Genomic DNA, 24,626 nt, shown 5'->3' on the forward strand with positions numbered 1-24,626 from the left:
TTCAAAAACACAACAGCAAATTCAAAAACACAACAGCAAATTCAAAAACACAACAGAAAATTCAAAAACACGACAACAAATTCAAAAACACAACAACAAATTCAAAAACACAACAGCAAATTCAAAAACACAACAACAAATTCAAAAACACAACAGAAAATTCAAAAACACAACAACAAATTCAAAAACACAACAACAAATTCAAAAACACAACAGCAAATTCAAAAACACAACAACAAATTCAAAAACACAACAGCAAATTCAATAACACAACAACAAATTCAAAAACACAACAACAAATTAAAAAGAGTCGGTAGAAGAGTCACCAAACTTTTCCATGTTTTTAAATTCGAGCTCCAGGCAGAATAACTTCTGGTTCAAAGGCTGAACGGCTCCGTCGTCCAATCAGAGAGCTCGTCTGCTGCTCTTCCTTTGAAGTAAACATCCTTGTGTTTTTTCATTAGTGTTGTGTTTTTTATTTGTGTTGTGTTTTTTCATTTGTGTTGTGTTTTTTTCATTTGTCTTGTGTTTTCCAATTTGTTGTTGTGTTTTTTCATTTGTGTGTTTTTTTTTTTTTATTTGTGTTGTGTTTTTTCATTTGTGTTTTTTTTTTTGTGTTGTGCTTTTTCATTTGTGTTGTGCTTTTCAATTTGTTGTTGTGTTTTTGAGTTTGCAGTTGTGTTTTTGAATTTGTTGTTGTGTTTAGTGATTTGTTGTTGTGGTTTGCACTTCAGGGCCACCGTACTAAAGCCTCTTAAGCAAATTAAACATGATGACCGAGTGCAGAACTGTTTCATCAGATGTAATTTTAACGGATTTGTTTTTTAAAAATTTCCAGGTATTTAAATTCATTTTGTCTCCTGGTTTGAAACCAGTGTGTTTGATTAAACTTTGCTTTTCCTCAATATTTCATTCTTTGAGTCATTAAAGAAAATAGAGATTGAGTTTTCATCCATAAATCTAAAAACAGAAGTTTACTTCAACTTTTCAACAGTGTTTTTTTAAAACCTTGTCAGATTGTTTTCCTTCCATAACACATGCAACCATTAGCACACAGTCCACAGAGCGGCCTTTAAATATTTAATGAAGCCATTAAGCAGCACTTACTAATTAGTTTCAGTGGAGTTCCTGCTCACACTGAGGAATACAGGCAATATTCATATGATGAAACACACTTAGAGGCTCAGACCGTATTTTATTCTCCTGAGTGGTAAAAGTAAACAACCACAAGTTGAGCTTAACAACGAGCTTTGAAGTAATAAACAGTAAATACTGAATTTTCAAACGCGGCTGTGTGGTATCATTGAAACATATTACGGGTTAAAATTTAAAATAAAGGCAGACGGTGTTTGTCCAGCAGTCAGAAGTGTCTCAGCACATGGAAATGAAATCATCAGTTTGAAGAGCAGCAGCTTCTACACATTGACCAGAAAAAACAAAAACAAAACACGAACTATGGTCCTTCTTATGCAGTAAAATCAACTTATTGTGGAAAATGTGCGGCGTCACAGTGCCGAACCAGCATCGTTTGTTTTAATGTTTGTGATGGGAAAAGAAAAACATGAGAGAAAAAGCAAAAAATGAACATGTTTTGTTGGATATAGAATAAATAATGTGTATTTGTCAACAATAAACTCTGACTCACCATAAGAGTTAATGTCAATCTGGGCCCAGTTGTTTAAAAAAAACTATAATGAATGAGATAATAACTATTAACTTTAAATTACTAACCGTAGACACCGAGTTTCTCTCTCCTTCCCTGGTATTATATTGTTTCACCAATATTTCATCCCGTCATATTTGCTGTTCTGGAGCTTTGAGATCAAAGGATGTGGACGACATTAGATTTTGGTGTTTTATAACTAAAGCACATTAAATGCAGACGTGTTAAACTGTCCTTGGTCCAAAAAGAGAGGATCTAATTCTCATGTCTCCCCTCTTCACCTTAAATAAATGAGCTTGGGGCTGATTTCTCAACCTTTGTGCTTCAAAGAGCATTAATTACACAGTGAATCTCTGCTCCTTTCACTTAATTCCTGGACATGTCTGGATCAAAGGCTTTGGCATGAGGAGGAGTGGAGGTGAGGAAGGTGAGGAAGGCCTCTGCCTGCGGTGGAAGACCTGGAAGTGAAGTGAGTTACAAGTATTTTACAATTTCTTGAGGCCAATATCGTGGCGCCGCTACTGATAAGAACGATATGATAAGTCGTTCCCTCAAGTTAATTTCTCGTGGTTCCACTGAAGAGTGATGGATGGTACGACGAGGCGCGGCTCCGTTAACGGTGGAATAAAAAAAAAAAAAAATTCAAGAACTTGATTAGAATAGAACCTGGTTACTAGAACCTGGTTCTTCCTGGTGGGAAAGGCCAAGGGAGCAGGTCTCAGAGTGGAGAACACACGGAGAACGTTCCCTCCGTGTTGCCTTCAGGAGGAGGTTCCCACCGCGGCGGTGGGAACCTCCGTCTGGCTTCCCCCGGTGCACGACCACCCCCATGACGACCACCACCATGACAACGGCCACCATGACGACCACCACAACGACGACCACCACCATGATGGCCACTATAACGACCGCCATGGCGACCACCACCATGACGACGGCCACCATGACGACCACCACGACGACGACCGCCATGGCGACCACCACCATGACGGCCACCATGACGACCACCACCTTGACGACCACCACCATGACGACCACCACCATGACGACCACCACCATGACGACGACCACCACCACGACAATGACCACCATGACGACCACCACCATGACGACCACCACCATGACGACCACCACCACGATGGCCACTATAACGGCCGGCATGGCGACAGCCACCATGACGACGGCCACCATGACGACCACCACCACGACGACCGCCATGGCGACCACCACCATGGCGACAGCCACCATGACGACGGCCACCATGACGACCACCACCATGACGACCGCCATGACGACCACCACCACGACGACCGCCATGGCGACCACCACCATGACGGCCACCAGAACGACCACCACCTTGACGACCACCACCATGACGACGACCACCACCACGACAACGACCACCATGACGACGACCACCATGACGACGACCACCATGACGACCACCACCATGACGACCACCACCACGACAACGACCACCATGACGACGACCACCATGACGACGACCACCACCATGACGACCACCACCATGACGACGACCACCATGACGACCACCACCATGACGACCACCACCACGACGGCCACTATAACGACCACCGCCATGGCGACCAACACCATGACGACGGCCACCATGACGACCACCACGATGACGACCACCATGGCGGCCACCACCATGATGGCCACCATGACGACGGCCACCATGACAACGACCACCATGACGACCACCACCATGACGACGACCACCACCACGACAACGACCACCATGACGACCACCACCATGACGATGACCACCACGACGATGGCCACCATGACGACGGCCACCATGACGACCACCACCATGACAACCACCACCATGACGACCACCACCATGACGACGACCACCATGACGACCACCACCATGACGATGACCACCTTGACGACGGCCACCATGACGACGGCCACCATGATGACGGCCACCATGATGACGGCCACCATGACGACGGCCACCATGATGACGGCCACCATGACGACGGCCACCATGATGACGGCCACCATGATGACGGCCACCATGACGACGGCCACCATGATGACGGCCACCATGACGACGACCACCATGACGACGACGTGTCACGTTGTGGCGGCCGTTCATGGTTCTTCCACATGCTGGCCGAAGAATAAATAAATTGCTGGATTGCCAGTACACATGATCTTTCTTCAGATTTCAACCATCCAACCGGCTGATGTCCTGCTGCTCGTCCCACCAATGGTCTTTGCCGCGGCGGCGCTGTTCAAATCATAAAAGCGCTATTGTCACGTATATAAATGAAGAACTCGTCCACCAAGCACTAGACTTCCTCGTCGTGTGTTTATGGTTTATTTGGAGTTTCCACAGGTGATAGTCAAACTTTTGTTTACCAGTTGGAAACTTGAACACCACATATGATAAGGCGTGGGGGGGGGGGGGGGGGGGGGGGGGGGCGTCATGACGACGCTGTGATGCCTCTCGGGTTCAACATGCACGTTTAAAAAGTGAGAGAGGCTGTGAGGCTGGGCGTTGCGCGGGAAGGGGCTCGTGCGTCTGCCACTTTAAGCGTGTCGCAACCGTCCGCTTATGTTTCCTGGTGACGTTTGACACTCATGGCGAACAACAGCTCGTCCTCTGGTGGTAGACAGTCCGGGCAGCGGACCTACGAGAAGGTGATCATCGTCCAGGTCCTGGTGGTTCTCTTCCTCTCCATCAACGCGATGCTGATCGCCACCTTTTTCACGAAGGACGTGTTCTACACCAGCATGCGCTACATCCTGTTCGCCCACACGCTGCTGGCCGACTGCGTCACCCTCTGCCTCTCCAACCTGCTGTTGATTCTAAACTTCCTGGCTCGGCCGCTGCCGCTGTGGCCGTGCGTCGGTATATACGTCTTGGCGTCGGTGTGCAACTTCCTGACGCCGTTCACGCTCACCGCCATGACACTGGAGCGCTACGTGGCCATCTGCATGCCGCTGCGCCACGCCGAGCTGTGCACCGCCCGCGGCGCCCTGCCGGCCCTCCTCGCCATCCACGCCCTCAGCCTGCTGCCCTGCACCGTCACGCTGCTGCTGTACTTCGTCACCGCCGACTGGGACCCGCGCCCCAGGATCTGCCAGGTGGAGATGTTCATCGTCCGCAGGTGGCAGGGTCACCTGAGGTCGGCCATGAGCCAGTCCTTCTTCCTGCTCATGTTCGTCGTCATCGTTTTCTCCTACGTTCACATCGCCAGGGCGGCCAGGGCGGCGTCGGGAGACGACGGCCACATGTCCAGGAAGGGCCTCATGACGGTGCTGCTTCACGGGTTCCAGCTGCTGCTGTGTCTCGTCCAGCTGTTCGCTCCAATAGTGGAAATCGCCGTCCTCCAAATTAACGTCATGTTGTACATCAACCTGAGATACTTTAACTATATCATGTTCATCCTTGCCCCGAGGTGTCTGAGTCCTCTCATTTACGGTCTGAGGGATGAAAAGTTTTTCCACGCACTCAAATACTACGTTCTCTGTGGCCACTCAAAGAACAAGCTTTGATCTGAAAGAACAAAATGATCTGAAAGAACAAACTGATATTAAAGAACAAACTGATCTGAAAGAACAAACTGATATTAAAGAACAAACTGATCTGAAAGAACAAACTGATCTTAAAAAACAAATTGATCTTAAAGAACAAGCTTTGATCTGAAAGAACAAACTGATCTGAAAGAACAAACTGATCTTAAAGAACAAGCTTTGATCTTAAAGAACAAACTGTGATCTTAAAGAACAAACTGATCTTAAAGAACAAACTGATCTTAAAGAACAAGCTTTGATCTTAAAGAACAAACTGGAACATCAACATGTTCAATCGGTCACCAAAATATTTGTTTCTACTTGTTTGATCAGAAAGAAAAACAATATTGTTCTGATTTTATTAAATGAATATTTTCTCTCTGATGATGATGATGATGATGATGATGATGATGATGATGATGATGATGATGATGATGATGATGATTTGCTTTTATTGCTTTGCTTTTTATTCTTCTTCTTGTAAAGAATACAGAAATAGACTTTGTTGGTGAATGTGTATACATACTTGTATATATGTTGTATATGTATATATAAACTACAGGGGAACAAATAAATGTTAACGAATAAACAAGCGTTGCTTCTTCCTACTCATCTTCCGTTATTTATTTAGTTATCTGCTACTTTTATTTGCTTTATACTTTTATTTGCTTTATTTGTTTTGCTTTGCTCTGTTATGTTTGTTGCTTGTTTGTGTTCAGTTAATCTTTGTTATGTTATGTTATGTTATGTTATGTTGTGTTGTGTTGTGTTGTGTTGTGTTGTGTTGTGTTGTGTTGTGTTGTGTTGTGTTGTGTTGTGTTGTGTTATGTTATAGTATAGTATAGTATAGTATAGTATAGCATAGTATAGAGTAGCATAGTATAGTATAGTATAGTATAGTATGTTGGATACCCACACGTCTGAAATGATCAGAGTTGATGAGAACATGAATCAAAAATAAAACTGTTTCTACATGTTTGACTTTTGTGTGACTGAATGAAAAAAAGTGTAATTTAAAAAAAAGCATAATAATTTTATGGCATAATCTCTATCTTCTCATAAACAATGTAATTTATTAAACTATACGTTTAATAAAAAGGTTCAGGGGACAAAGCCAACATGATATTTCAGCCGTCTGATGACTGCTTTATTTCTTCACCTGTTCTGTTCTTATTATCACTATTATTATTATTATTATTATTATTATTATTATTATTATTATTATTATTATTATTATTATTATTATTACTATCACAATTAGCATTATATTATTATTATTAATAATATTAATATTATCATCATCATCATTATTATTATTATTATTATTATTATCATCATTATTAATATTATCATTATTAGCATTATATTATTATTATTCATATTAATATTCTTATCATTATATAATCATCATTATTAATTGTGCCTGCCTCTTTAAGAGGCGTCGCACAATTATTACAATCCTGGGAAAGCGCCGTTTTTTTTAATTATTATTATTATTCTGCCGCAATTTTTCAAAAGTTTCACCAATTTTACATTGTGAGCCTTCGAATGTCATCAAGTTTTCCCTCCTTTTTCCAGTTTTGTATGGGTGTGTATGTGGAAAAGCTAGAGGGGGAGATGTCAGTTAGAGGGAGAGAAACTGCCGTTTTACAGAAAAAAAAACGTTTTTATCTCGTCGCCACGGCCACATTTCTTTGTCTTTCTCAACATATTATACATCAAAATGTAGCTACAGGCCTTGTGCTTCTCACAAGGGGACACTTTTGTCTCAGAGAGACACGGTTCTCCCTCCAGTGGACTTAATTGATAGGGAGCGCAGGATTCTGTCTCATCCGCGCCAATACATTTTGACGAGTCATTTTCTCCCCAAATCCCCAAAGTTCAGCCATTTGTTTCAAGTCCTCACGGGGAGACGGAACCTCGTGAGGACATGAAAACCACACCGCACGTCCTTCAACTTCTCCCGACGCCCACGGTGAAGGAATTTTTCACCCAAGTGTCACGGTTCTCCAACTATAAGCAGTTGTTCGGGACCTGCGTTTGTGCTTAAACACCTTCTTCCCTCACATCAGGTCTCATAGTCTCTGCCACCTGCAGCAGCCTGTCAATCAGGAGCCGGCTCCATGACATCACACAAGCTGCTCCAAATCTGCCTGGCAACACACACGGCTCCTCTGATTGGCTGGACCAGTAACATGATGACTGACCACACAGTGCTCACACACACACAGTAGCTTAGGCACCATACTTTTCAATGCATTTTAATGCTGATGGCAATGACTCAGCATCAACACTTGTTAGCATGCCAATTAGCATGCTACAAAGTTTGTTCAATTGAGCTGAAATTTGGAGGGTGGCCTCATGGGGGTGCTGCGATCACGGCGCACTAGCTAGTTAGCCGCCGCGCTAAGCTAATTGGCTCAGCATCTCAGAATGTGACGTAACTCCAGATTCCAGGTCAGCCACACCTGGGACGTATCCTCTGTGCTTTTCAGGCAAATCGCAGGTGTTAGCATCGCATGCTAACAAGTTTGTTCAAATGAGCTGAAATTTGGAGGGTGGCCTCATGGTGGCGCTGCGATCGAGAATCACTAGCTAGCAACATGGTTTCCACGTACTATTGACCCGACCGCGGCCTCGCTCGGCAGCAGGGGGCGGCAGGTGGCAGGCACAATAAAATTTCCGCGGGAATTTTCTAGTTATTATTAATTGTTCCTGCCTCTGTAAGAGGCGTCACACAATTATTACAATCCTGGGAAAGCGCCGTTTTTTTATTATTATTATTAATTGTGCCTGCCTCTGTAAGAGGCGTCGCACAATTATTACAATCCTGGGAAAGCGCCGTTTTTTAAAATTATTATTATTAATTGTGCCTGCCTCTGTAAGAGGCGTCGCACAATTATTACAATCCTGGGAAAGCGCCGTTTTTTTTAATTATTTTTATTCTTCCCACAAAGTTTGCCGGCCTACTAGTCCCACACCGTTTGGAGGACGTACACAGTGATATATCAAAACGTGCGCAATTATCGGGAATCCTGTGCATCCATTTACATTATGGATATCGCAAACGGTTTCCGAACAACACGTAAAAAACGGCGAAGAATTTCTCATCCGCTTTACATGGGAGCCCAGAAAAAACAGAAAAAAAATCACACTTTTTCCCCGCCACATCACGTCGTCAAATTTTCAGCTACAGACTCAAACTTACTCTTAAAACGTTGCCGCACTTGTTCTGTATTCAGATATGTCCTCAGATTTTTCAAAAGTTTCACCAATTTTCAACTGTCAGCCTTTGAATGTCATCAAGTTTTCCCTCCTTTTTCCAGTTTTGTATGGGTGTGTATGTGAAAAGTTAGAGTGACAAGATTTCGGTCAGAGTGAGGGAAACTGCCGTTTTACAAACAAAAAAAAGTTTTTATCTCGTCACCACAGACACATTTCTTCCTCTTTCTCAACATATTATACATCAAAATGTAGCTACAGGCCTTGTGCTTCTCACGAGGGGACACTTTTGTCTCAGAGAGACACGGTTCTCCCTCCAGGGGACTTAATTGACAGGGAGTGCAGGATTTTCTGTAACCCACTCCTATGTATTTTGATGAGTCATTTTCTCCCCAAATCCCCAAAGTTCAGCCATTTGTTTCAAGTCCTCACGGGGAGACGGAACCTCGTGTGGACACGAAAACCAGACCGCACGTCCTTCAACTTCTTCCGACGCCCACGGTGCAGGAATTTTTCACCCAAGTGTCACGGTTCTCCAACTATAAGCAGTTGTTCGGGACCTGCGTTTGTGCTTAAACACCTTCTTCCCTCAGATAAGGTCTCATAGTCTCTGCCACCTGCAGCAGCCTGTCAATCAGGAGCCGGCTCCATGACATCACACAAGCTGATCCCAATCTGCCTGGCAACACACACGGCTCCTCTGATTGGCTGGACCAGTAACATGATGGTTGACCACACAGTGCTCACACAATACAGTAGCTTAGGCACCATACTTTTCAATGCATTTTAATGCTGATGGCAATGACTCAGCATCAACACTTGTTAGCATGCCAATTAGCATGCTACAAAGTTTGTTCAATTGAGCTGAAATTTGGAGGGTGGCCTCATGGGGGCGCTGCGATCACGGCGCACTAGCTAATTAGCCACCGCGCTAAGCTAATTGGCTTAGCATCTCAGAATGTCATAAAACTCCAGATTCCATGTCAGCCACACCTGGGAGGTATCCTCTGTACTTTTCGGGCAAATCGCAGGTGTTAGCATCGCATGCTAACAAGTTTGTTCAAATGAGCTGAAATTTGGAGGGTAGCCTCGTGGTGGCGCTGCGATCGAGAATCACTAGCTAATGACATGGTTTCCACGTACTTAAATCGCAGGTGTTAGCATCGCATGCTAACAAGTTTGTTCAAATGAGCTGAAATTTGGAGGGTGGCCTCGTGGTGGCGCTGCGATCGAGAATTACTAGCTGACCACATGGTTTCCACGCACGTAAATCGGTGTTAGCTGTTAGCATCGCATGCTAAAAAGTTTGTTCAAATGAGCTGAAATTTAGAGTGTAGCCTCGTGCTGGCGCTGCGATCGAGAATCACTAGCTAATGACATGATTTCCACATATTTTTCACACTACCGCGGCCTCGCTCGGCAGCAGGGGGCGGCAGGTGGCAGGCACAATAAAATTTCCGCGGGAATTTTCTAGTTATTATTATCATTATATTATTTTTATTTTTTTATTATTATTATTTAATTAGTGCCAAGATCATAAAATTATAGCATGTATTTACTATGCATATATAGTATATATATAGTATATATATTATTTCACTAATATATATATTAATGAAATAAACAAATTGCAAAGCCACTTTAGTTGTCTTTTTATTGGTTGTGAATAAAGTGCATTAATTAGATTTGGACAGTTTTGGTAACAACCCACATGGAAAGAACCTATTTAAACATATATGTTTTAATATAGGTTTTGATATAGGTTTGGCATATATGTGACATATATAAAATTGGCCGTTTTCCTATATGTTATGTACATATATGTACATATATGTGTGCATACATGCGCGCATATATGTACATATATGTATATAACATATAGGAAAACGGCCAATTTTATATATGTCACATATATTCCAAACCTATATGTGCATATACGCACACCTATATGTTCCAATATATGCAAACCTATATGTGCCCATATATGCACACCTATATGTGCCCATATATGCACACCTATATATGCACACCTATATGCGCATATATGCACACCTATATGTTCCCATATATGCACATATATGTGCCCATATATGCACATATATGCACATATATGCACACCTATATGCACATATATGCACACCTATATGTGCCCATGTATGCACACATATATGTACATATATGTACATATATGTGCATAAAATATAGGAATATGGCCAATTTTATATACGCCAAATATATCCTAACCTTTATATAGGTTCTTTCCATGTGGGCCCACACTGGATGCTGTTATTTGCTCAGTGACCCTAGCGGGAATCGAACCAGGGTCTCCCGTGTACCGGTCCTTTGCCTTGCCACCTGAGCTATCGAGCAAGTTAGAACCCATAAAGCAGTTTTCATATATACAATAAACCTAAATGGATGTTTTCTATAGTAATATTTTATGTCCTACCCAGATATTTTATGTCCTACCCAGATATTTGTATATTTGTATATTTGTATATTTGTATATTTGTATATTTTTATTTCCTACTTTTATATTCTATTCTATTGTATTTTATAACATTCCTAGGTACCAGATTGCTGCAACAAAACAAATGATGATTAAAGTTATTATCTATCTATCTATCTATCTATCTAATGGAAAAAATCTCAAGTACGATTCAAATGATCTGAAAGGCTGTTTGGCAACCGTGTTTATGTTGGAAACACCGAGTTGAAACCACTGCCGCAGAGCGTCTGTGGCTCTGAAACCACTGCAAAAGAAGTCTGTGGTGCTGAAACCACTGCCGCGGAGCGGCTGTGGTGCTGAAACTCCTGCAGCAGAGCGTCTGTGGTGCTGAAACCACTGCCGCGGAGCGTCTGTGGTCCTGAAACCACTGCAGTGGAGCGTCTGTGGCGCTGAAACCACTGCAGCAGAGCATCTGTGGGGCTGAAACCCCTGCAGCGGAGCGTCTGTGGCGCTGAAACCACTGCAGCAGAGTGTCTGTGGCGCTGAAACCACTGCAAAAGAAGTCTGTGGTGCTGAAACCACTGCCGCGGAGCGTCTTTGGCGCTGAAACCACTGCCGCGGAGCATCTGTGGTGCTGAAACCACTGCCGCGGAGCGTATGTGGCGCTGAAACCACTGCCGCGGAGCATCTGTGGCGCTGAAACCACTGCCGCGGAGCATCTGTGGCGCTGAAACCACTGCCGTGGAGCGTCTGTAGCGCTGAAACCACTGCCGCACAGCATCTGTGGTGCTGAAACCACTGCCGCGGAGCGTATGTGGCGCTGAAACCACTGCCGCGGAGCATCTGTGGTGCTGAAACCACTGCCGCGGAGCATCTGTGGTGCTGAAACCACTGCCGCGGAGCGATTGTGGTGCTGAAACCACTGCAGCGGAACGTCTGTGGCGCTGAAACCACTGCCGCGGAGCGTCTGTGGTGCTGAAACCACTGCAGCGGAGCGTCTGTGGCGCTGAAACCCCTGCAGCGGAGCATTTGTGGTGCTGAAACCACTGCAGTGGAGCATTTGTGGTGCTGAAACCACTGCAGCGGAGCATTTGTGGTGCTGAAACCACTGCAGCAGCGCGTCTGTGGTGCTGAAACCACTTCCGCGGAGCGTCTGTGGTGCAGAAACCACTGCAGCGGAGCGTCTGTGGCGCTGAAACCCCTGCAGCGGAGCGTCTGTGGTGGAGATTGTTCTGTATGAATACAAGCATCTCAGCATCTCAGCAATGTATGAGATTTCTCTTCTCATCAATGATGTGGGCAACAGTGCTGAACACTGGTTCACTGTCAACACTGGTGCAGGGTGCAGTCAGGTACTGGTACCAGTGCTGAACAGTGGTTCACTGTCAACACTGGTGCAGGGTGCAGTCAGGTACTGGTACCAGTGCTGAACAGTGGTTCACTGTCAACACTGGTGCAGGGTGCAGTCAGGTACTGGCACCAGTGCTGAACACTGGTTCACCGTCAACACTGGTGCAGGGTGCAGTCAGGTACTGGTACCAGTGTGAACACTGGTTCACCGTCAACACTGGTGCAGGGTGCAGTCAGGTACTGGTACCAGTGCTGAACACTGGTTCACCGTCAACACTGGTGCAGGGTGCAGTCAGGTACTGGTACCAGTGCTGAACACTGGTTCACCGTCAACACTGGTGCAGGGTGCAGTCAGGTACTGGTACCAGTGCTGAACACTGGTTCACCGTCAACACTGGTGCAGGGTGCAGTCAGGTACTGGTACCAGTGCTGAACACTGGTTAACCGTCAACACTGGTGCAGGGTGCAGTCAGGTACTGGTACCAGTGCTGAACACTGGTTCACCGTCAACACTGGTGCAGGGTGCAGTCAGGTACTGGTACCAGTGCTGAACACTGGTTCACTGTCAACACTGGTGCAGGGTGCAGTCAGGTACTGGTACCAGTGCTGAACACTGGTTCACTGTCAACACTGGTGCAGGGTGCAGTCAGGTACTGGTACCAGTGCTGAACACTGGTTCACTGTCAACACTGGTGCAGGGTGCAGTCAGGTACTGGCACCAGTGCTGAACACTGGTTCACTGTCAACACTGGTGCAGGGTGCAGTCAGGTACTGGTACCAGTGTGAACACTGGTTCACTGTCAACACTGGTGCAGGGTGCAGTCAGGTACTGGCCCAGCAGGGAAGAGGGCCTGGTTGAGCCTCCAGTCCTCCACGGACATTTCATTCACCGGGCTTCTCCTTCTTAGCCACGAGTCCAGCGTGTTGTATTTGTTGTTGTTAAACGTCATCAAGCGCGCGCCCGTAAACGTCCCATGCTGCGTTCATGCAGACTCGGAAATTCCAATATCGGTTGTAAAAATCCGATACCGATATTTCCAAATGTTACATTTTTAAGTCAATGTCAACGGGCCGATATTATCGGACATCCCTACTAGTAATAATGGTGTCATATGCAACAATGTAACACATCAACTCATTTTGTAATAATCATGTTGTATGTAACAATGTAACACATGAACACATTATGTAATAAAGATGTCATGTAACAATGTAACACATCAACCCATTATGTAATAATGATGTCATGTAACAATGTAGCACATCAACTCATTATGCAATAATGATGTCATATATGACAGTGTAACACATCAACTCATTATGTAATAATGATGTCATATAACAATGTAACACATCAACTCATTATGTAATAATGATGTCATATGTTACAGTGTAACACATCAACCCATTATGTAATAATGATGTAATGTAACAATGTAACACATGATAACATTATGTAATAAAGATGTCATGTAACAATGTAACACATCAACTCATTATGTAATAATGTTGTCATGTAACAATGTAACACATCAACTCATTATGCAATAATGATGTCATGTAACAATGTAACACATGATAACATTATGTAATAAAGATGTCATGTAACAATGTAACACATCAACTCATTATGTAATAATGTTGTCATGTAACAATGTAACACATCAACTCATTATGCAATAATGAAGTCATGTAATCATTTAACACATCAACTCATTATGCAATAATGATGTTATATGTTACAGTGTAACACATGAACCCATTATGTAATAATGATGTCATGTAACAATGTAACACATCAACTCATTATGTAATAATGATGTCATATGTTACAGTGTAACACATCAACCCGTTATGTAATAATGATGTAATGTAACAATGCAACACGTCAACTCATTATGTAATAATGATGTAATGTAACAATGTAACACATCAACTCATTTTGTAATAATCATGTTGTATGTAACAATGTAACACATAAACTCATTATGCAATAATGATGTAATGTAACAATGTAACACATCAACTCATTATGTAATAATGATGTAATGTAACAATGTAACACATCAACTCATTTTGTAAAAATCATGTTGTATGTAACAATGTAATACATCAACTCATTATGTAATAATGATGTAATGTAACAATGTAACACATCAACTCATTATGCAATAATGATGTCATGTAACAATGTAACACATCAACTCATTATGTAATAATGATGTCATATGTAACAATGTAAAACATCAACTCATTATGTAATAACGATGTCATGTAACAATGTAACACATCAACTCATTATGTAATAATGTTGTCATGTAACAATTTAACACATCAACTCATTATGCAATAATGATGTCATGTAACAATTTAACACATCAACTCATTATGCAATAATGATGTCATATGTTACAGTGTAACACATGAACCCATTATGTAATAATGATGTCATGTAACAATGTAACACATCAACTCATTATGTAATAATGATGTCATATGTTACAGTGTAACACATCAACCCGTTATGTAATAATGATGTAATGTAACAATGTAACACATCAACTCATTATGTAATAATGATGTAATGTAACAATGTAACACATCAACTCATTTTGTAATAATCATGTTGTATGTAACAATGTAACACATCAACTCATTATGTAATAATGATGTAATGTAACAATGTAACACATCAACTCATTATGCAATAATGATGTCATGTGACAATGTAACACATCAACTCATTATGTAATAATGATGTCATATAACAATATAACACATCAACTCATTATGTAATAATGATGTCATATGTTACAGTGTAACACATCAACCCATTATGTAATAATGATGTAATGTAACAATGAAGCACATCAACTCATTATGTAATAATGATATCATATGTTACAGTGTAACACATCAACCCATTATGTAATAATGATGTCATATGTAACAATTTAAAACATCAACTCATTATGTAATAATGATGTAATGTAACAATGTAACACATCAACTCATTATGTAACAATGATGTTGTATGCAACAATGTAACACATCAACTCATTATGTAATAATGATGTCATATGTTACAGTGTAACACATCAACCCATTATGTAATAATGATGTAATGTAACAATATAACACATCAACTCATTATGTAATAATGATGTCAAATGTTACAGTGTAACACATCAACCCATTATGTAATAATGATGTCATATGTTACAGTGTAACACATCAACCCATTATGTAATAATGATGTAATGTAACAATGTAACACATCAACTCATTATGTAATAATGATGTCATATGTTACAGTGTAACACATCAACCCATTATGTAATAATGATGTCATATGTAACATTGTAACACATCAACTCATTATGTAATAATGATGTCATATGTAACAATGCAACACATCAACTCATTATGTAATAATCATGTTGTATGTAACAATGTAACACATGAACACATTATGTAATAAAGATGTCATGTAACAATGTAACACATCAACTCATTATGTAATAATTATGTCATATGTAACAATGTAACACATCAACTCATTATGTAACAATCATGTTGTATGTAACAATGTAACACATCAACCCATTATGTAATAATGATGTAATGTAACAATGTAACACATCAACTCATTATGCAATAATGATGCCATGTAACAATGTAGCACATCAACCCATTATGTAATAATGATGTCATGTAACAATTTAACACATCAACTCATTATGCAATAATGATGTCATATGTTACAGTGTAACACATGAACCCATTATGTAATAATGATGTCATGTAACAATGTAACACATCAACTAATTATGTAATAATGATGTCATATGTTACAGTGTAACACATCAACCCGTTATGTAATAATGATGTAATGTAACAATGTAACACATCAACTCATTATGTAATAATGATGTAATGTAACAATGTAACACATTAACTCATTTTGTAATAATCATGTTGTATGTAACAATGTAACACATCAACTCATTATGTAATAATGATGTAATTTAACAATGTAACACATCAACTCATTATGCAATAATGATGTCATGTGACAATGTAACACATCAACTCATTATGTAATAATGATGTCATGTAACAATGTAACACATTAACTCATTTTGTAATAATCATGTTGTATGTAACAATGTAACACATCAACTCATTATGTAATAATAATGTCATATAACAATGTAACACATCAACTCATTATGTATTAATGATGTCATATGTTACAGTGTAACACATCAACCCATTATGTAATAATGATGTAATGTAACAATGTAACACATCAACTCATTATGTAATAATGATGTAATGTAACAATGTAACACATCAACTCATTATGTAATAATGATGTCATATGTTACAGTGTAACACATCAACCCATTATGTAATAATGATGTCATATGTAACAATTTAAAACATCAACTCATTATGTAATAATGATGTTATGTAACAATGTAACACATCAACTCATTATGTAATAATGATGTCATATGTTACAGTGTAACACATCAACCCATTATGTAATAATGATGCAATGTAACAATGAAGCACATCAACTCATTATGTAATAATGATGTCATATGTTACAGTGTAACACATCAACCCATTATGTAATAATGATGTCATATGTAACAATTTAAAACATCAACTTATTATGTAATAATGATGTAATGTAACAATGTAACACATCAACTCATTATGTAACAATGATGTTGTATGCAACAATGTAACACATCAACTCATTATGTAATAATGATGTTGTATGTAACAATGTAACACATCAGCTCATTATGTAATAATGATGTCATATGTAACATTGTAACACATCAACTTATTATGTAATAATGATGTCATATGTAGCAATGTAACACATCCACTCATTATGTAATAATCATGTCGTATGTAACAATGTTACACATGAACACATTATGTAATAAAGATGTCATGTAACAATGTAACACATCAACTCATTATGTAATAATGATGTCATGTAACAATGTAACACATCAACTCATTATGCAATCATGATGTCATATGTGACAGTGTAACACATTAACTCATTATGTAATAATTATGTCATATGTAACAATGCAACACATCAGCTTATTATGTAATAATGATGTCATATGTAACATTGTAACACATCAACTCATTATGTAATAATGATGTCATATGTCACAATGTAACACATCAACTCATTATGTAATAATTATGTCATCTGTAACAATGTAACACATCAACTCATTATGTAACAATCATGTTGTATGTAACAATGTAACACATCAACCCATTATGTAATAATGATGTAATGGAACAATGTAACACATCAACTCATTATGTAATAATGATGTCATGTAACAATGTAACACATCAACTCATTATGTAATAATGATGTCATATGTTACAGTGTACCACATCAACCCATTATGTAATAATGATGTCATATGTAACAATGTAAAACATCAACTCATTTTGTAATAATGATGTCATGTAACAATGTAACACATCAACTCATTATCTAATAATGTTGTCATGTAACAATGTAACACATCAACTCATTATGCAATAATGATGCCATGTAACAATGTAACACATCAACCCATTATGTAATAATGATGCCATGTAACAATGTATCACATCAACTCATTATGTAATAATGATGCCATGTAACAATGTATCACATCAACTCGTTATGCAGTAATGCCACATTTGGTCATAACTTGTTACATTTTGCAACAGTTGAACAAAATGTAAACACTCCACTTATCTTTTTTTTAAAGAAAATGAAATAATTCGTTGCATTATGTAATAAATGTAGCTGTTAATCTGGTGGCATGTTTAATAATGAACAAACATTAAAATGTACCAGAACCAGAACCAGAACCAGAACCAGAACTCAAACTCGAACTCGAACTCGATCTCGAACTCGAACTCGAACCCGAACTCGAACTCGAACTTGAACTAGAACCAGAACCAGAACCAGATCCCAAACTCGAACTCGAACTACAACCAGAACCAGAACTAGAACCAGAACTAGAACTAGAACTAGAACTAGAACTAGAACTACAACTACAACTACAACTAGAACTGGAACTAGAACTCAAACTAGAACTCAAGCTAGAACCAGAAACAGAACCAGAAGGAGATCTCGAACTAGAACTAGAATTCGAACTCGAACTCGAACATAAATTAGAACCAGAACCAGATCCAGAACCAGTACCAGCCAGAACCAGTACCAGAACTAGAACTCAAACTCAAACTCAAACTCAAACTCAAACTCAAACTCAAACTAGAACCAGAACCAGAACCAGAACCAGAACTAGAACTAGAACTGGAACTGGAACTAAAAGATGAACTCAAACTAGAACTAGAACTAGAACTCGAAAAAGTACCAGAACCAGAACCAGAACCAGAGCCAGAACTCAAGCTAGAACTAGAACTCAAACAACAATTAGAACCTAACCAGAACCAGAACCAGAACTAGAGCTCGAACTCGAACAAGTACTAGAACCAGAACCAGAACCCAAACCCGAACCCAAACCCGAACCCAAACTCAAACTAAAACTAGAGCTAGAACTTGAACTCAAACTAGAACTCAAACCAGAACCAGAACCCGAACCCGAACCAGAGCCCGAACTCGAACTCGAACTCGAACCAGAACCAGAACCAGAACCCGAAACCGAACCCGAACTCGAACTCAAACCAGAACCAGAACCAGAACCAGAACATGAACCCAAACCCGAACTCAAACTCGAACCAGAACCCGAACCCGAACCAGAACCCGAACCCAAACCCGAACCCGAACTCGAACTCAAACCAGAACCAGAACCAGAACCAGAACCTGAACCCAAACCAGAACTCAAACTCGAACCAGAACCCGAACCTGAACCTGAACAGAACTAGAACCAGAACTAGAACTAGAACTAGAACTAGAACTGGAACTAGAACTAGAACTAGAACCAGAACTAGAACTGGAACTAGAAATAGATCTAGAACTAGAACTGGAACCAGAACTAGAACTAGAACCAGAACCCAAACCCGAACTCAAACTCGAACCAGAACTAGAACTGGAACCAGAACTAGAACTGGAACCAGAACTAGAACCAGAACTAGAACTGGAACTGGAACTAGAAATAGAACTAGAACTAGAACTAGAACTAGAACTGGAACCAGAACTAGAACCAGAACTAGAACTGGAACTGGAACTAGAAATAGAACTAGAACTAGAACTAGAACTAGAACTGGAACCAGAACTAGAACTAGAACCAGAACCCAAACCCGAACTTAAACTCGAACCAGAACTAGAACTGGAACTGGAACCAGAACCCGAACCCGAACCCGAACCTGAACAGAATTAGAATTAGAACTAGAACTGGAAGCAGAACTAGAACCAGAACTAGAACTGGAACTAGAAATAGAACTAGAACTAGAACTGGAACCAGAACTGGAACCAGAGCTAGAACTGGAACTAGAAATAGAACTAGAACCAGAACTGGAACCAGAACTAGAACTAGAACTAGAACTAGAACTAGAACTAGAACTAGAACTAGAACTAGAACTAGAACCAGAACTCCTCATCAAAGGTAAACTAGTATCAGGTGTGTTTATGGGACACGGTCCATGTTTCCATGGCGACGACTCTCTGGCTCTAGAACTCAGCTGGAGTTCCGCTGGGTTCCGTCTCAAGACCGACGCCATTCAGGGACTCCGGTCAGTAAAGGTTCCATCATGTTTCTAGAACATTTCCAGACCCCCCATGTCGCCTCCTTCACACACAGTCGTGTTCCTCACACGTCTTGAAGTCGTTCCGTGTGGAAGAGGACGGGGCTGAGCTCTGGAGGGGACGGTCGGTCTCCACGGACCCACGGGGACTCTGCACCACCACCATGACGGCCACCATGACGACGGCCAGCATGACAACGACCACCATGACGACCACCACCATGACGACGACCACCACCACGACAACGACCACCATGACGACCACCACCATGACGACCACCACCATGACGATGACCACCACCACGACAACGACCACCATGACGACCACCACCATGACGGCCACCATGACGACGACCACCATGACGATGACCACCACGACGATGGCCACCATGACGACGGCCACCATGACGACCACCACCATGACAACCACCACCATGACGACCACCACCATGACGACGACCACCATGACGACCACCACCATGATGACGGCCACCATGATGACGGCCACCATGATGACGGCCACCATGACGACGACCACCATGATGACGGCCACCATGACGACGGCCACCATGACGACGACCACCATGACGACGACGTGTCACGTTGTGGCGGCCGTTCATGGTTCTTCCACATGCTGGCCGAAGAATAAATAAATTGCTGGATTGCCAGTACACATGATCTTTCTTCAGATTTCAACCATCCAACCGGCTGATGTCCTGCTGCTCGTCCCACCAATGGTCTTTGCCGCGGCGGCGCCGTTCAAATCATAAAAGCGCTATTGTCACGTATATAAATGAAGAACTCGTCCACCAAGCACTAGACTTCCTCGTCGTGTGTTTATGGTTTATTTGGAGTTTCCACAGGTGATAGTCAAACTTTTGTTTACCAGTTGGAAACTTGAACACCACATATGATAAGGCGTGGGGGGGGGGGGGGGGGGGGGCGTCATGACGACGCTGTGATGCCTCTCGGGTTCAACATGCACGTTTAAAAAGTGAGAGAGGCTGTGAGGCTGGGCGTTGCGCGGGAAGGGGCTCGTGCGTCTGCCACTTTAAGCGTGTCGCAACCGTCCGCTTATGTTTCCTGGTGACGTTTGACACTCATGGCGAACAACAGCTCGTCCTCTGGTGGTAGACAGTCCGGGCAGCGGACCTACGAGAAGGTGATCATCGTCCAGGTCCTGGTGGTTCTCTTCCTCTCCATCAACGCGATGCTGATCGCCACCTTTTTCACGAAGGACGTGTTCTACACCAGCATGCGCTACATCCTGTTCGCCCACACGCTGCTGGCCGACTGCGTCACCCTCTGCCTCTCCAACCTGCTGTTGATTCTAAACTTCCTGGCTCGGCCGCTGCCGCTGTGGCCGTGCGTCGGTATATACGTCTTGGCGTCGGTGTGCAACTTCCTGACGCCGTTCACGCTCACCGCCATGACACTGGAGCGCTACGTGGCCATCTGCATGCCGCTGCGCCACGCCGAGCTGTGCACCGCCCGCGGCGCCCTGCCGGCCCTCCTCGCCATCCACGCCCTCAGCCTGCTGCCCTGCACCGTCACGCTGCTGCTGTACTTCGTCACCGCCGACTGGGACCCGCGCCCCAGGATCTGCCAGGTGGAGATGTTCATCGTCCGCAGGTGGCAGGGTCACCTGAGGTCGGCCATGAGCCAGTCCTTCTTCCTGCTCATGTTCGTCGTCATCGTTTTCTCCTACGTTCACATCGCCAGGGCGGCCAGGGCGGCGTCGGGAGACGACGGCCACATGTCCAGGAAGGGCCTCATGACGGTGCTGCTTCACGGGTTCCAGCTGCTGCTGTGTCTCGTCCAGCTGTTCGCTCCAATAGTGGAAATCGCCGTCCTCCAAATTAACGTCATGTTGTTCATCAACCTGAGATACTTTAACTATATCATGTTCATCCTTGCCCCGAGGTGTCTGAGTCCTCTCATTTACGGTCTGAGGGATGAACAGTTTTTCCACGCACTCAAATACTACGTTCTCTGTGGCCACTCAAAGAACAAGCTTTGATCTGAAAGAACAAACTGTGATCTGAAAGAACAAACTGATATTAAAGAACAAACTGACCTGAAAGAACAAACTGATATTAAAGAACAAACTGATCTGAAAGAACAAACTGATCTTAAAAAACAAATTGATCTTAAAGAACAAGCTTTGATCTGAAAGAACAAACTGATCTTAAAGAACAAGCTTTGATCTTAAAGAACAAACTGTGATCTTAAAGAACAAACTGATCTTAAAGAACAAACTGATCTTAAAGAACAAGCTTTGATCTTAAAGAACAAACTGGAACATCAACATGTTCAATCGGTCACCAAAATATTTGTTTCTACTTGTTTGATCAGAAAGAAAAACAATATTGTTCTGATTTTATTAAATGAATATTTTCTCTCTGATGATGATGATGATGATGATGATGATGATGATGATGATGATGATGATGATGATGATGATGATGATTTGCTTTTATTGCTTTGCTTTTTATTCTTCTTCTTGTAAAGAATACAGAAATAGACTTTGTTGGTGAATGTGTATACATACTTGTATATATGTTGTATATGTATATATAAACTACAGGGGAACAAATAAATGTTAACGAATAAACAAGCGTTGCTTCTTCCTACTCATCTTCCGTTATTTATTTAGTTATCTGCTACTTTTATTTGCTTTATACATTTATTTGCTTTATTTGTTTTGCTTTGCTCTGTTATGTTTGTTGCTTGATTGTGTTCAGTTAATCTTTGTTATGTTATGTTATGTTATGTTATGTTATGTTATGTTATGTTATGTTATGTTATGTTATGTTATGTTGTGTTGTGTTGTGTTGTGTTGTGTTGTGTTGTGTTGTGTTATGTTATAGTATAGTATAGTATAGTATAGTATAGTATAGAATAGCATAGTATAGTATAGTATAGTATAGTATGTTGGATACCCACACGTCTGAAATGATCAGAGTTGATGAGAACATGAATCAAAAATAAAACTGTTTCTACATGTTTGACTTTTGTGTGACTGAATGAAAAAAAGTGTAATTTAAAAAAAAGCATGATAATTTTATGGCATAATCTCTATCTTCTCATAAACAATGTAATTTATTAAACTATACGTTTAATAAAAAGGTTCAGGGGACGAAGCCAACTTGATATTTCAGCCGTCTGATGACTGCTTTATTTCTTCACCTGTTCTGTTCTGATCACTATTATTATTATTATTATTATTATTATTATTATTACTATCACAATTAGCATTATATTATTATTATTAATAATATTAATATTATCATCATCATCATTATTATTATTATTATTATCATCATCATTATTAATATTATCATTATTAGCATTATATTATTATTATTATTATTAATATTCTTATCATTATATAATCATCATTATTAATTGTGCCTGCCTCTTTAAGAGGCGTCGCACAATTATTACAATCCTGGGAAAGCGCCGTTTTTTTAAATTATTATTATTATTCTGCCGCAATTTTTCAAAAGTTTCACCAATTTTAAACTGTGAGCCTTCGAATGTCATCAAGTTTTCCCTCCTTTTTCCAGTTTTGTATGGGTGTGTATGTGGAAAATCTAGAGGGGGAGATGTCAGTTAGAGGGAGAGAAACTGCCGTTTTACAGAAAAAAAAAGTTTTTATCTCGTCGCCACGGCCACATTTCTTTGTCTTTCTCAACATATTATACATCAAAATGTAGCTACAGGCCACATATTTTTCACACTACCGCGGCCTCGCTCGGCAGCAGGGGGCGGCAGGTGGCAGGCACAATAAAATTTCCGCGGGAATTTTCTAGTTAATTGTGCCTGCCTCTTTAAGAGGCGTCGCACAATTATTACAATCCTGGGAAAGCGCCGTTTTTTAAAAATATTATTCTTCCTCTGCCGCACAAAGATTGCCGGACTACTAGTCCCGCACCGTTTGGAGTACGTAGACAAAAAGCATATCGCTAATTAGGGAATTATCGGGAATCCTGTGCATCCATTTGGATTATGGATATCGCAAACGGCTTCCGAACAACACGTAAAAAACGGCGATGATTTTTACATCCGCTTAACATGGGAGCCAAGAAAAAACTGAAAAAAATCACACTTTTTCCCCGCCACATCACGTCGCCAAATTTTTAGCTACAGACTCCAACTTACTCTTAAAACGTTGCCACACTTGTCCTCTATTCACATATGTCTTCAGATTTCTCACAAGTTTTACCAATTTTCAACTGTCAGCCTTCGAATGTCATCAAGCTTTCCCTCCTTTTTCCAGTTTTGTATGGGTGTGTATGTGAAAAGTTAGAGTGACAAGATTTCGGTCAGAGTGAGAGAAACTGCCGTTTTACAAACAAAAAAAAGTTTTTATCTCGTCACCACAGACACATTTCTTCGTCTTTCTCAACATATTATACATCAAAATGTAGCTACAGGCGTTGTGCTTCTCACGAGGGGACACTTTTGTCTCAGAGAGACACGGTTCTCCCTCCAGGGGACTTAATTGATAGGGAGCGCAGGATTCTGTCTCATCCGCGCCAATACATTTTGACGAGTCATTTTCTCCCCAAATCCCCAAAGTTCAGCCATTTGTTTCAAGTCCTCACGGGGAGACGGAACCTCGTGAGGACACGA

The 24,626-nt window shown here is 41.4% G+C and overlaps 2 protein-coding genes across 2 annotated transcripts; both read left to right on the forward strand.

The window, feature by feature from the left end:
- Positions 1-4,279: 4,279 nt before the first annotated feature.
- LOC308144188 (odorant receptor 131-2-like) lies at positions 4,280-5,197 on the forward strand (the record flags this gene model as incomplete). Its single annotated transcript, XM_080521240.1, has 1 exon — positions 4,280-5,197. One exon carries the CDS (start codon positions 4,280-4,282, stop codon positions 5,195-5,197), a length of 918 nt encoding a protein of 305 aa, XP_080377366.1.
- Positions 5,198-21,090: 15,893 nt separating this feature from the next.
- LOC308144200 (odorant receptor 131-2-like) lies at positions 21,091-22,008 on the forward strand (the record flags this gene model as incomplete). The annotated part of the gene is made up of 1 exon (XM_080521241.1): positions 21,091-22,008. The coding sequence occupies one exon, from the start codon at positions 21,091-21,093 to the stop codon at positions 22,006-22,008; it is 918 nt and encodes a 305-aa protein (XP_080377367.1).
- Positions 22,009-24,626: the final 2,618 nt, after the last annotated feature.

The sequence above is a fragment of the Blennius ocellaris genome (genome assembly GCF_963422515.1).
Source record: "Blennius ocellaris genome assembly, contig: SCAFFOLD_63, whole genome shotgun sequence".
Classification (NCBI taxonomy): domain Eukaryota; kingdom Metazoa; phylum Chordata; class Actinopteri; order Blenniiformes; family Blenniidae; genus Blennius; species Blennius ocellaris.